At 46.0% G+C, this 13,273-nt stretch overlaps 1 protein-coding gene across 1 annotated transcript in view; it reads left to right on the forward strand.

The window, feature by feature from the left end:
- The window catches only part of LOC311233659 (ryanodine receptor 1-like), a gene marked incomplete at both ends in the record, with an annotated part of 453,326 nt that overhangs the window by 153,072 nt on the left and 286,981 nt on the right, over positions 1–13,273 (forward strand). The window contains one exon of the mRNA XM_084320641.1: positions 6,514–6,617. Coding sequence (XP_084176767.1) covers positions 6,514–6,617 — 104 coding nt within the window. The remainder of the gene's footprint in view (positions 1–6,513; positions 6,618–13,273) is intronic.

Raw genomic sequence — 13,273 nt, forward strand, 5'->3', positions numbered from 1 at the left:
AGGCCAATAATATAGATATGCTCCCCCATGAATGTGTCAATTAACACAGAGGCCAATCTATATATATATGTCTCTATATGTTACCTGGTAGCAACGCTAGCCCAGATACCTACCAGTGTGAATAGGACGAACACACAGTCTCATACAGTTGTGGAGACAAGGCCAAATACATTACAACAAGGGCAAATGAAACACAGGTCCACCGCAGTGGTAACCACTGGCAACCTCCGACACCGTGATCACCAGCAAGTGACACAATGAGGCGCCGAGATGTGTGTGTGCCGTCAGGTATTTGACTACCCATCCCTCTTGAGCTGATTGCCAATCAGCTGTCATTCATTAGCAATCAGCACTCTTCAGTAGGGATGGGCAGCACCTGACAGGGAGAGAAGAGACAGCATTAGCTCTCATGTTTACACACACACACACATCATATACAAAACAACACATTAAATATACTAACCTAATGTTCAGAAGGTGTCATAAATACAGCAATAATGGTAATGACCAACCCACGTACCCAAGGTACGTCACACCTCCCCCCATAAGAGCGAACCTGTAGGGTTAGCAAAACATTATTACTTATTACCCAACATCAGATTAGTACCATCCACCAGGAAAAACAGAAACAACAAAAACAAAATTCTCCTCTCACAATCAATGCACGTATGCAAAAATAGACGCGCAGTGACGTCATTGAAAACTGCATGTAGCACACACCGACTACCGAATGCAAACCGGTCTCAAAAATGCGGTGAGATCTAACTCACAAAAAAAAAACCATGTCAAATGCACATGGTCAGCTACACACCCAGCCTCCACCGCTTTAGAGCTCGCTTTAGAGTTTTTCTGCTCGGGCGACCCTGCTTGACGAATGCAACTTCAGGTGGTAGTGGTATGTCTTCCATCATCCACTCTCCAATAAAGGGTTCGGGAACTACCAGCTCCCCCTGAACGCTACATACAGCAACCTCTTCCATCTCTCCACCAGATGGCCCCCTGACCTCGGCGAGAGCCGCCTCGCCACCGACAGAGTCACTCAACGACAAAACTTGAGTTCGCATTCCTTCCTGTGCCTTGTTGACAACACAAGCAGAAAACACAGTGGGGTGATTATTATCAACATTATCACAACACAAGTCAGCCAATGGAGCCTTTTCAACACCCACTACAGGAATCACACTCTCCCCAGCAAACTTGCTCGCCACGACAAAATCAACACTCACACCTTTTGGTTTCTGGGCTGACTTTGTGATTTTGTCCTGTCGCTTCCTCAGCGTACGACATCCTTTCACCACATGGCCTGTCTCTTTACAATAATTGCACACCACCGGTCTCCTAGACGGCGGCGAGCGTGGCCGGATTGCCGACTCAATCAACGCATCGCACAGAACTTTCCCCCCAGCTATATCATTTCCCATGATAAAATCAATTCCGGCAACCGGAAAAGAGGAACGAACCGCGACGGGAAAACAACCTGTGACTAGTTTTGACCTCACATGTATCATATGTAACGGAGCGGGCGTGTAGCCCATCTCTATTCCGCACACAATAGCACTTGTATTACAAGACGACTCCACACTTAACGGCAATACATCCGCCAGCATAAAGGACTGTGAACCACCTGTATCACGAAGGATCCTCACCTTGCGCTGGTCACAGACCTTACCCGACAGTGACACAAAACCAGAAGATACAAAAGGATCAAAACAACTGTCCGGTTTCCTCCGCCCAGGGCGTGAGACAGTGCTCACCAACCCCACCACCTTTGGCTCCTGAGCTGGCCTGTCAGTATTTTGCCGATCGCGCACAAATGCATAACAGTCCTTCGCCAAATGACCTTGCTTGCTACAATAATCACAATGTCTCTTTTCTGACGGAGGCGAGCGTGGTCGAAATGATCGCTCGTCGCCACCTACATACACATCATTTCGCACAGAACCATGTGATGCAGAAACATTTTTGTGAATCATTGCCAACTCGTCACACAACACCGCAGCTTCCTGGAGGGTAGAAACCTTTCGCTCCTCTAACTGTATTATCATATGGTCGGGCACAAATTTTTTTAATTGTTCCATGAGGATTAACTCGCTCAAAGCCTCGACCCCATCCACTTTACACGCTTCACACCAACGAGTGAACACCATCCGTTGTTCATGGGAAAATGCGACATGTGTTTGCGAGGGAGCTTTACTTAGTCCCCTAAACCGCTGCCTATAAGCCTCCGGCACCAGTTCATACACGCGCAAGACAGCACCCTTCACTTTCGCATATACCATGCTGTCCTCCTTTGATAAAAACTGGCATGCGTCTTGAGCCCTACCCGTGAGCCTATATTGCACTAATAGTGCCCACTGATCCTCCGGCCAATTCGCAGCCCCCGCTACCCGCTCAAAATAAAAATAAAAAATTCTCCACCTCAGATTCCCGAAACACAGGAACCATAGCGATATGTTGCCCAACATTAAAACTGCCATGGCCACCTTCAGATGAGGGTGAAGAAGAGCCAACACTCCCCAGCTCCATCCTCTTCAGTGTAATCTGGAGCTCTCTATCTCTCTCCTTCTCTTCAGCTTCTCGTACAGCTTCCTTGTCTCTCACAGCTGCTCTGTCCTCCCTGTCTCTGTCCTCTCTATCTCGTACATCTTGCCTGTCAGCTGCTCTCTCAGCTGCTCTGTCCTCTCTGTCAGCTGCTCTGTCCTCCCTGTCTCTGTCCTCTCTGCGCAACAGCCATCTGGAGACGGGCCAAACGCAGACTAGAGTGCGCATGGCCAGAAGACGTGGAGTCTTTATCCGAATCGCCCGCGGCCTCACTCTCAGCTCCGGCCGTACTACCATCCTTCCTAATAGCACCACCATCCATGTCAAGATCACGTAAGGGAGAGTTAACCCATTCGCCAGTGTGTGCAACCTCCTGACCACTCACTACTCCCTGAGCCGGGCTAAATACCTGTTGCTCCACCAACCCCGCTATAACAGCTGCCTTCATATCCGCCTTGGATTGGGAATTTTGTACAGCAATAGCATAATGCCTAGCAATAAGGCCTAATTCCGCCTTAGTGCAAACTTCCACTTGACCCTCTGTCGGATCCGCTATAAAGGCTTCCAAAACAAATGCCGACACAGCCATATTATGTTTTTATGTGTGCGTGAGAAAACAAAATAAAATATACGTCCTCACTTAATTAACCATGACCGTGCACAATAATAATAGACACATTCTGCTTTCATACCTCTTAACCAAAACAATCCAACTGACCACATCTACTAAATGAAAATAATAACAAATGGTCCTAACCACTCAACTAGGAGTCACCTGTGTCACTCTAGCCTATCCCAGATAAACTACTCCACTAGATGGATGAAAGGCTACAAATATCTTCAGTCGCTTACCGATTTCATTGCGCACTCCACCGGAATCACGACTCGTGCCCCCCACCCTCTAGCCAAGCAGGTGACCCCCCCGTTACCTATGTGGCAGAAAAATAGAATGGTTAAGAGCATCACAACAATAATGGTTACATCAATCAACTGTGCACGGACAATGGACCCCTACCAATACCAATTTAGAAAACACTATCTTATTACACCTGATATGCTTCAATCGACAAGACACCCCGTTATTTTACCAACAAGGAACCATACAATTGCGCAACTTAACGAGCCCCCATGTCATGTACAGAGGTCTATTGACCATACAAGATAGTAATCTGGGCAGGTGTTACATGAGCAAAAAACAACCCCCTCAGTAGAAAAATGCTTCTCAAAACAGTCCCGGGTAGGCAGATAGTAACAAAGACGTTTTCAGATGGTAAATGGTATTTATTAGGTGCGGGGCTTCCAACCCACGGCCTGTTCCCCAAGGGGGAAAAGGGGATGTTATTAGGGGATTTCAACCCTAGATCACACAGAGGGAAAAAGGTAAGGGGAGAACAAACAAGGCAGAGATAAATGGACAAACAGACAACACTAGGGATTAAATGATAAGGCCAATAATATAGATATGCTCCCCCATGAATGTGTCAATTAACACAGAGGCCAATCTATATATGTCTCTATATGTTACCTGGTAGCAACGCTAGCCCAGATACCTACCAGTGTGAATAGGACGAACACACAGTCTCATACAGTTGTGGAGACAAGGCCAAATACATTACAACAAGGGCAAATGAAACACAGGTCCACCGCAGTGGTAACCACTGGCAACCTCCGACACCGTGATCACCAGCAAGTGACACAATGAGGCGCCGAGATGTGTGTGTGCCGTCAGGTATTTGACTACCCATCCCTCTTGAGCTGATTGCCAATCAGCTGTCATTCATTAGCAATCAGCACTCTTCAGTAGGGATGGGCAGCACCTGACAGGGAGAGAAGAGACAGCATTAGCTCTCATGTTTACACACACACACACATCATATACAAAACAACACATTAAATATACTAACCTGATGTTCAGAAGGTGTCATAAATACAGCAATAATGGTAATGACCAACCCACGTACCCAAGGTACGTCACAGGCTATCTCCAAAAATTATTTTACTTCCTTTTGAAATATTTTGGTTGGATCACCTTTCAGTTTTCTGTAATAGTTTTCATTTGACATTTGTCTCTCAATTTCAGCTCTGTAGTCACTAATGTTCTGAACTACAACGGCTCCTCCCTTGTCTGCACTTTTGATTATTATTGTCTTGTCTCTTTGTAATGTCCTTAAAGCCTCGTGTTCACCCTTAGATAGATTTTCACATGAGGTATATTTTCTTCTCTTATATATTCTCTCAATATCATCATTCACTAAACGGCAGTAGGTGTCAATAGAGGAATTTCGTTTATTTGGGGGAACAAATTTACTTTGTCCTTTAAAAGGAAAGTTCTTACCCCTAGATCCATCTGCAGTATCAACAGCAGTATCAGTTCAGATTCCACATGCTCAGATTCAATAGATGTTTCTTTAGGTGCAAAAAATTCTTTGAGTCTTACATTCCTAGAGAATCTGAAAAAATCACATTTTGCATCAAATACATTATCTGTGTGTTTAGAAACAAATGTCAATCCTTTACTTAAGACAGAAACTTCATCAGGAGTCAGTGAATAGAGGCAGCACAGCATTAAAAGTATTAATCATAGTATTAATAGTATCCAGCAAACCTAGGAGGTTCAGTATCTGGAGTTGCTGCGTTTGGCCACCAGAGGGCGGCAGAAAACCACTGTTCATATTGTTCAGGTAGGGTCCCTGGCTGGGACCATGACAGGTAGGCTTCTTGGCTTTGGGCGCTAGCGGCGCTACCCTAAGCCAAGCATCGCCGTCAATTTGACATTCGAGTATACATTTTGCAACAAGTCCCTGGATTTAGTTGACTAAATTCATTAAAATTTTACAGACAATTCTGTAATTGTATTTCCCAAATTGTCCTGCAAACAAAAATATTTGTGCGTGTTTTCAATCTAGTGCTAGAAGCATGTATGTTATTGTGATGTACATTTTACAGGAATTAACTCACTCAGCATGAACAATTTAATAACAACAAAAAATGTACTAGTAGTAATCGACTGAGACTCAAATGACGTTTTACACATGTGGTTCAACAGTGTTGTGAAATCATGTGTATACCGCCACCTAGAGCCACCTAGAGGCTTTGATTCATACAGTCCGGATAATCCAATATCATGGTGAGACAATTATATTCCGATTATATTTTGTAACAAGGTGTCTAATGTTAATCATTAAAACATACAACAATTATGCTTTTTACTAAATGTAGTGGGGTAAAAGTATAATATTTTTCTTTTTAGTGTAGTAAAAGTGAAAGTCGCAATAAATACAAACAAAGTAAAGATACTTCTAAAACCTACTTATGTGCTGTAACAGAGTACTTTTACTTTGTACTACCACTAACTATTAGGAGTCATTATGTCAACAATGTCATTATCTATTTTCTGTTCAACCAACAAAAATATGTATGTATTTTTGTACAATACAAGATGTGAACAGATGTCATCAAATTAACAAATTAACATTAGATTAAAGGAAGTCACGTTAAATCCGGCAAATGTATTTTCTAACCTCATATTCATTGACAATGCAATTGTTGTGCCTTCAAAGCATCAAATTGATTTAATATTGGCATATAATTCATTATGAATATATATTTCTACCTCCTCATACTGTAGTTGTCATCTGTACGTTATTCTTATTTTTAACTAAACTAAGTTTTATGAACTGTCTGAAATTTAACCCCCCCTTTAAGTGGGGACATTGAACAATCAGAAATGGAAAAGATATTTACAACAGTATTACAAAACTCTAATAGTATAAAAAAGATTACACAGCCTGTAGACTAATATTTACGGTACACAAAAAATAATACATCTACAGAGCTATTAGAAAGGTGTGGAATATAAGGACAGTCTTTCCCCCCAATGGTTTGTGAATTAATAAATGTAAAATATTTGTCTGGTCCAAAATGTATGTTAATTAATTAATTACATTTTAGTTGGGTATGTTATCTTTTTAGGTCCGGGATGACAACAAGAAGCTGCACCCCTGCCTGGTAGACTTCCAGGGTTTACCTGATCCTGAGAAGAACTACAACCTGGCCATGTCTGGAGAAACGCTCAAGTGAGTCACAGCTTTTAGAACTACAACCTGGCCATGTCTGGAGAAACGCTCAAGTGAGTCACAGCTTTTAGAACGAAAGTTATCCTATAACCCTAGTTATATGAGTATGGCGAGCGCTCTGCTCTATTGGAATGTTCCCCTATATCAATATGATTTTGAAAAGCTTTCAGCAGCCATGCACCACATCCGTCCGGCCACACCCACATCCGCCCATGAATATAAGCGAGGGGCATGGCCGTACTCCTGCTCCTTCCCCAGTCTTTCAACGCAAAAAACGGAAGACCAATAGGGGTCCTCAGTGAGTCAGAGCAGAGCGCTCGCCATACTCATATAACTAGGGTTATAGGATAACCTTCGTTATATTTCGTATGGCTTTATGCTCTGCTCTATTGAACCACAAGAGCGGAGCAGAGCGGAGAGCCCGACAAATGTACCCGCTGAGGTCCCCTACAACCATCAGAATACCGGGGAGGGTCTTGGCCCTCGCACTCCCCCTAGTGAGGGGCGGGAGGGGGACAGGACGCTTCATTACTTTAGGCAACCAACTTGCGCCTAGCCGCGGCGTCGCAGCAGCGGCTGAGCGGAGCGGCAGCTCCGCTCTTCCGCGGCATTATGCAGCCGTAATCCCCCCTCTTTTAACATCGACGGTTAGCTCAACTCGTTCGCCGCCTTGCTGTGGAGTCTGCGGTGCGTTGGTGACAAGTTCGAATCACTTCAATTTCTTTTTTTTATTTCTTTTTTAACGTGCATTCTTTCGCTGGTTAAGTTTAGGCATTCTTTCGGAGTTGGTTAAGGTTAGGGTTAAGTTTAGGCATTCTTTTGGAGTTGGTTAAGGTTAGGGTTAAGTTTAGGCATTCTTTTGGAGTTGGTTAAGGTTAGGGTTAAGTTTAGTCATTCTTTCGGAGTTGGTTAAGGTTAGAGTTTGTCTTAGAGCATGGCAATATTTCTTTCGCCGGTTAAGTTTAGGCATTCTTTCGGAGTTGGTTAAGGTTAGGGTTAAGTTTAGGCATTCTTTCAGAGTTGGTTAAGGTTAGGGTTAAGTTTAGGCATTCTTTCGGAGTTGGTTAAGGTTAGGGTTAAGTTTAGGCATTCTTTCGGAGTTGGTTAAGGTTAGAGTTTGTCGCAGAGCATGGCAATAGAATGCAGCCTATTTCCGCACTGCCGCTCTCTCGCGCTGCCGCGGTCACATGGCCAATCAGAGAAACGCTGAACGCAAGTTGGTTGCCTAAAATGTTGACGCGGACAGGACACTGACTGTGCGAAGAGGGAACAGCACCCAACAAACGCACAGGGTGAGCAGACCGTGGGACAGAAGGGCCCGCGACTACCCGGTCCCGCGCCCTGCGCGCTACCAGGGAACGTACGTGAAAACAAAAAGCCAGCGTCACAGCTCCCACACCTCGTGGGGTCGGGGTCGTTAGACCCCGACGCTACCCGTGAGGTATTCCGAGCGGTCGGGATTAAAAAAAAAACGACCCTGCGGGTGAAGCCGTAGCAGCGGGGCGTGGAGAAGGTCCCAGCCCCAGGCCACACAAGGCGGAAAAGGGCCCTGGCAAGGCCAACGAGGCCGCGGCATCGAGACCTCTCCAGGTGTCTACTGGTGACACCACCCTCCACATCGCCAGTGTATCGGACAGGGCCTATACCTCACAGGTGAAGGCCCTTCTCCGCCTGGCACGCCGCGAAGACCCCCTGAGGAAGAGGCTCTGAAAAACTCCCAGAGGAGAAGGCTCTGTAAACGCATCCCTCGCGTTCGGGTAGCTCAGACCACTTGGTAGGCGGGAGCCAACGCCTGAAGCAGTTTTTCTATAAAGAAGGGCTTCTCATCTCGGAGTCCGTCTCGGAGTCTTGGAGTACGAGGTTCCCCCCCCCGAGGTTTACTCAAGCGGCTCTGACACTCCCTGAGGAGGAGGCTCCAAAGCTTTCCGATGAGGCTTCCCCCCACAATCTCGTGGGGTCAGCTGACGTACCGGGGAGACAACACTCCAAGGTGGTTGATCTCATAATCCAGGCCGACAGGTAACAAGAGCAGAACCTGCGCCCGGAGGACTGCGAACTACACAGGCACGCCTAAAGGGGCTGACTGCAAGAACAGTATCCCGGCGAGAAGCGTGTTTGGTATGCCGTGCACAATGTCACAATCTCGTGGGGCCACGAACCTCGCGGAGTCAGTGAACCAACCTCACCACGAACCCTGACCCTGCCAATTTATTAATCCTGCAGGGTTGGGGTTACAGAGAAAGAGTTTGACACAATTGGCAGATGTCATAAACATGCAGGGGCATACTCGCGGGGAGCCGGGGTCAAACCCGGGCTCTACCAGAGAGTTGACTCCGCTACCGGCACACCAGGGAGACAACCATCCCAACAGAAAAGGTTGCTCCCCTAACCCATTAAAAAACCCTAAAACACAACTGCGCGTATACACAGGCTATACAATGCAGTTCAAGGTGTTACAGGCTCAAAAAAGGGTTAACCCAGGTCAACAGGTAACGAGGTCAAAGCCCGACCTGGGCCTGGAGGACCGGAACTACACAGAGATGCATAGAGGAGCTGACTGATAATGAGCAGCCCCTCGACAGCCCCCTCCCATCCCCCGGTCGAGCAGGGAGGGAGGGGTGAAAAGAATGGAGTATACAACTCGTAGTGGCATTTATATGCCACAGAATATTCACGATATCATGGGTTTCTACATAACGAGCCTGGAAATAAACCGTGTCAATTCCGCTCTTTATGTGAGAGGGGAAGACGTCGGCCTTACCCCAGAGAGACCTCAACGTGAGTGACACAATCGAAAAAGGGTTATTTAACAGAGTGGAAAATGGGCATAACAGCCCAATATACACAACCGTTAAAAGAAAGCAGAGCAGAAGGACCACAGCCTCGACTGCATTGCGTTACCTCTCATTTACAATGTCAGTGGCCTGCAGTGCAAGTCCTATAACTCACGGATACATCTCACTGCCAATAAGAAAACGCGAAACCTGTGACGTCTTCAATGGCCAGGGATCCCCCAGTCCCACCCACCAATTCGGTGTGGGCTGAATGGGGAATCCCCCCCCCCTGCGACGAGCGACGATATACACACGTCGAGGAGACTGACAGGACAAGCCCTGCTTCCAGCAAGAGAGAGGGGCGTTCGACTTTCGAACCACAACCCCCCGGTCCAAAGTCAGTTTTGTAAAGGATAATCATACTCATGGGGGGATTATTATCCACCCCTCATTAACTACCCCACATTTGATACGAAACAATAAATGAATAATAATAAATGAAAGCACATACTAAGCGTATCCGCTTCACATTCGTACGGCAAGTACAGCCGTTAACCCAGTCTGTGTAAGAGACGGTTCTATTCACGGCTCTGAATCAACCACGTAAAGTAAAAAACACCGGTGGAATAAATAGAGGGATTTACATGCCACATGTACAAGCTCTGCAAGCCAACAAATAGCAACACCAGTCGCGGATTTCAGAGGCTACGTTTATTCAAAAAACGTGTTTCACCACATGAAACGCACAACACTCTTTATACAAGGAACACGTCGCCCGTCAGTACTTCAGCTGCGGGCCTATTGCTTAATTCGCACCCCCACCCCAAAATACAGTGAACAATCACACTTTTTGTTATAACAAACAAACGTTGCCTCAAAGGAGGGACCCTCAGTCCAACAAATGTATTGGGGGGGGGGGGGAGGGGGGGGGGGGTCAGGAGGGGAGAAATAACAGTGTTAATATACAGCCGGAGCCTCGCGTAAAAAACAAATGTATGAGGCCTCTTTTTTGGAAGCACGAAGTGGCGCTTAATAGCCGTGAGTTGCGTTTTACAATGAAAAGACATCACGAACGAACACAGCAGCCAGCAACCGTGAGCACAGAAAATTGCACCTGTTCAAAAGGCGTGTTTCCCGAAGCCCCACATTCTCTGTGTAACCAGCGAAAGACTTGTCGAGTCATGCCTTTTCACATTAACACGTGAAAAAATACACAGACTGAATGAAAAAGAGAGGGGCAATGCAAGCTAACATAAATAGCAATGTCAATTGCGAATTCAGAGTCTCCTTTAGAGGGACCTTTCTCATTTTAACGTATAGTATTTCGAGGGCAGAACAGAGGGAGAGAGAGATGGAAAAAACCCGCTGCTGCAGTGACAGTACCACCACAGTAAAACACTACAAGGCGCCGTCGCCAGCCCTTACCTGAACACGGCCCAGTTCGACTACTGAGTGCCGTGTGTGCCGTGTCACCGGTCTACCGTCACGAACTCTGAAGAAAAGTCCAGCAGTGTCTCTCCCCATGATTACACCCGCTTCACTTCATGCAACATCTGTGATGTGCTGGTAAGAGATGCAGGGCCTCAGCATTTCCTGCAGAGACCGGGGGACCTGAACCCCGTGGTTTGCGCGTACCCTTCCTCCTACTGCCGACCACCTCACTCGCCGGGGGTCCGTTTGATGTTGACGCCGGAGCCGGCGGCTTCTGAGCAGTACCACAAGGAAATGCTGGTGAAAACCACTCGACCACCAGTCACAGCTGCTCACCGAATGACGGGAGCAAGCAACGACGGGGGGCTTGCGCCATAAGTCAACCCCGGAGGGGACACCTGGAGTCGGAGAACCTCTCACTGAAGAGGGGCGCTCAACGGCTCTGGCGCGCACCCAGCTCTGAGCGCCGCCGAAGCCTACCCTCTTACCACAAAGTGGAGTCAGGGAACCTCCGCGGCCCACAGAGGAGGTCGTGGTGATGTCGTCTTAACTTTTTCTTTAAAGGCAAAAAGAAAAAGACAGCAACATAAATGACTAACTAACTAACTAACTAATTTCAACAGCTGAAGAAGGTGCACGTCACGGACTTCTGTGTGTTGAAAGAAGGGAAGGAGCAGGAGTACGGCCATGCCCTTCGCTTATATTCATGGGCGGATGTGGGCGTGGCCGGACGGATGTGGTGCATGGCTGCTGAAAGCTTTTCAAAATCATATTGATATAGGGGAACGTTCCAATAGAGCAGAGCGTAAAGCCATACGAAATATAACTACAACTGGCCATGTCTGGAGAAATGCTCAAGTGAGTCACAGCCTTTAGTCACTCAGCAGAGAGAAGAGATTAGAGATATTGTTAATTCTCTGTCATACCTCAGAAAATAAGTACAGTAAAACAAACAAACAAATAGCACTCAAGCACACAAACAGAAATCCTATAGAACCACCAATAATCAAGATTTTAGTATGTACAGTATGGTACTGTGAAGGCATATATTGTTATTTAGTAACATGTATGGTACTGTGAAGGCAGATATTGTTATTTAGTAACATGTATGGTACTGTGAAGGCAGATATTGTTATTTAGTAACATGTATGGTACTGTGAAGGCAGATATTGTTATTTAGTAACATGTATGGTACTGTGAAGGCAGATATTGTTATTTAGTAACATGTATTATACTGTGAAGGCAGAGATTGTTATTTAATAGTAACATGTATGGTACTGTGAAAGCAGATATTGTTATTTAGTAACATGTATTATACTGTGAAGGCAGAGATTGTTATTTAATAGTAACATGTATGGTACTGTGAAAGCAGATATTGTTATTTAGTAACATGTATGGTACTGTGAAGGCAGAGATTGTTATTTAATAGTAACATGTATGGTACTGTGAAAGCAGATATTGTTATTTAGTAACATGTATGGTACTGTGAAGGCAGAGATTGTTAGTTAGTAACATGGTCTCCCTGGCCAAGAGGGATATTAGACTTACTAGGTTTCAGGGTCTTTGTTGTGAAGGGCCAGATTAAACCGAATATATATATTTATTTATATATATATATTTAATTGTATTTGTATATTCTCTAATATTCCCTGATATCCCTTGTATATTCCTTGTACAATATGCATTGAATATCCATTCTAGCCTACTGATCCCATAATAGTCTCCATTCTACTATTGGTCGAGACCTTGGTGCCAGGCTGCCATACCCCTCAGACCCAGTTCAAACGTACCGCTCCACATGTACGAACAAGTCCTAGTTCCGCGTAGGAATCTGACTACCGCACCACTAATGGGACTATTTGTTCATAGTGCGTATATATACTGCGCTACTAAAGTAGGACTTCCTTTTCAGTCCAGTTTCTTACCCTCCAATAGAGTCACAGACGTAAAGCCTCCCCGCGACGCCACGTGTGGGAGTAAGGCCAAGTTCGCCTACCATCGGTATTGAGACATCGTGTATATTAATATTTGAATAGTCATATTTGGCACTATATCGTCGAGTTGGACGTAGTCTATTAAGCTAATAATAGTCTGTTAATATATAGTGCTTCGTGCGGTGAGAATACTACCGTAGTCAGTACCCCATCGTTTCGGGCAGAGAACTGGCTGCTTACCCAGGGTGGTTGACCCCACGTGAAGCTGCACCCGAGGAGCCCCAGAGCCGACGAGCGAGTGGACCTGTATACCGGATTATTCTACCAACGACAGCCCGCCTTCCCAGGCACGGATTATGCTTTGTATACATTGATTATTCCATGGATAAAGACCCCCGACACTGCCGTGTGTTGGAACCCCCCCCCCTGGAGAGGACGCAAGGTGAGGAGACGCTCTGCAAGACGAGGTCGCTTCACGTCTCTCCTCCGTGGACCGGATGACGCCGGCCCACAAAGA

Source organism: Notolepis coatsorum (assembly GCF_963971535.1).
Source record: "Notolepis coatsorum genome assembly, chromosome: 8".
Taxonomy (NCBI): Eukaryota; Metazoa; Chordata; class Actinopteri; order Aulopiformes; family Paralepididae; genus Notolepis; species Notolepis coatsorum.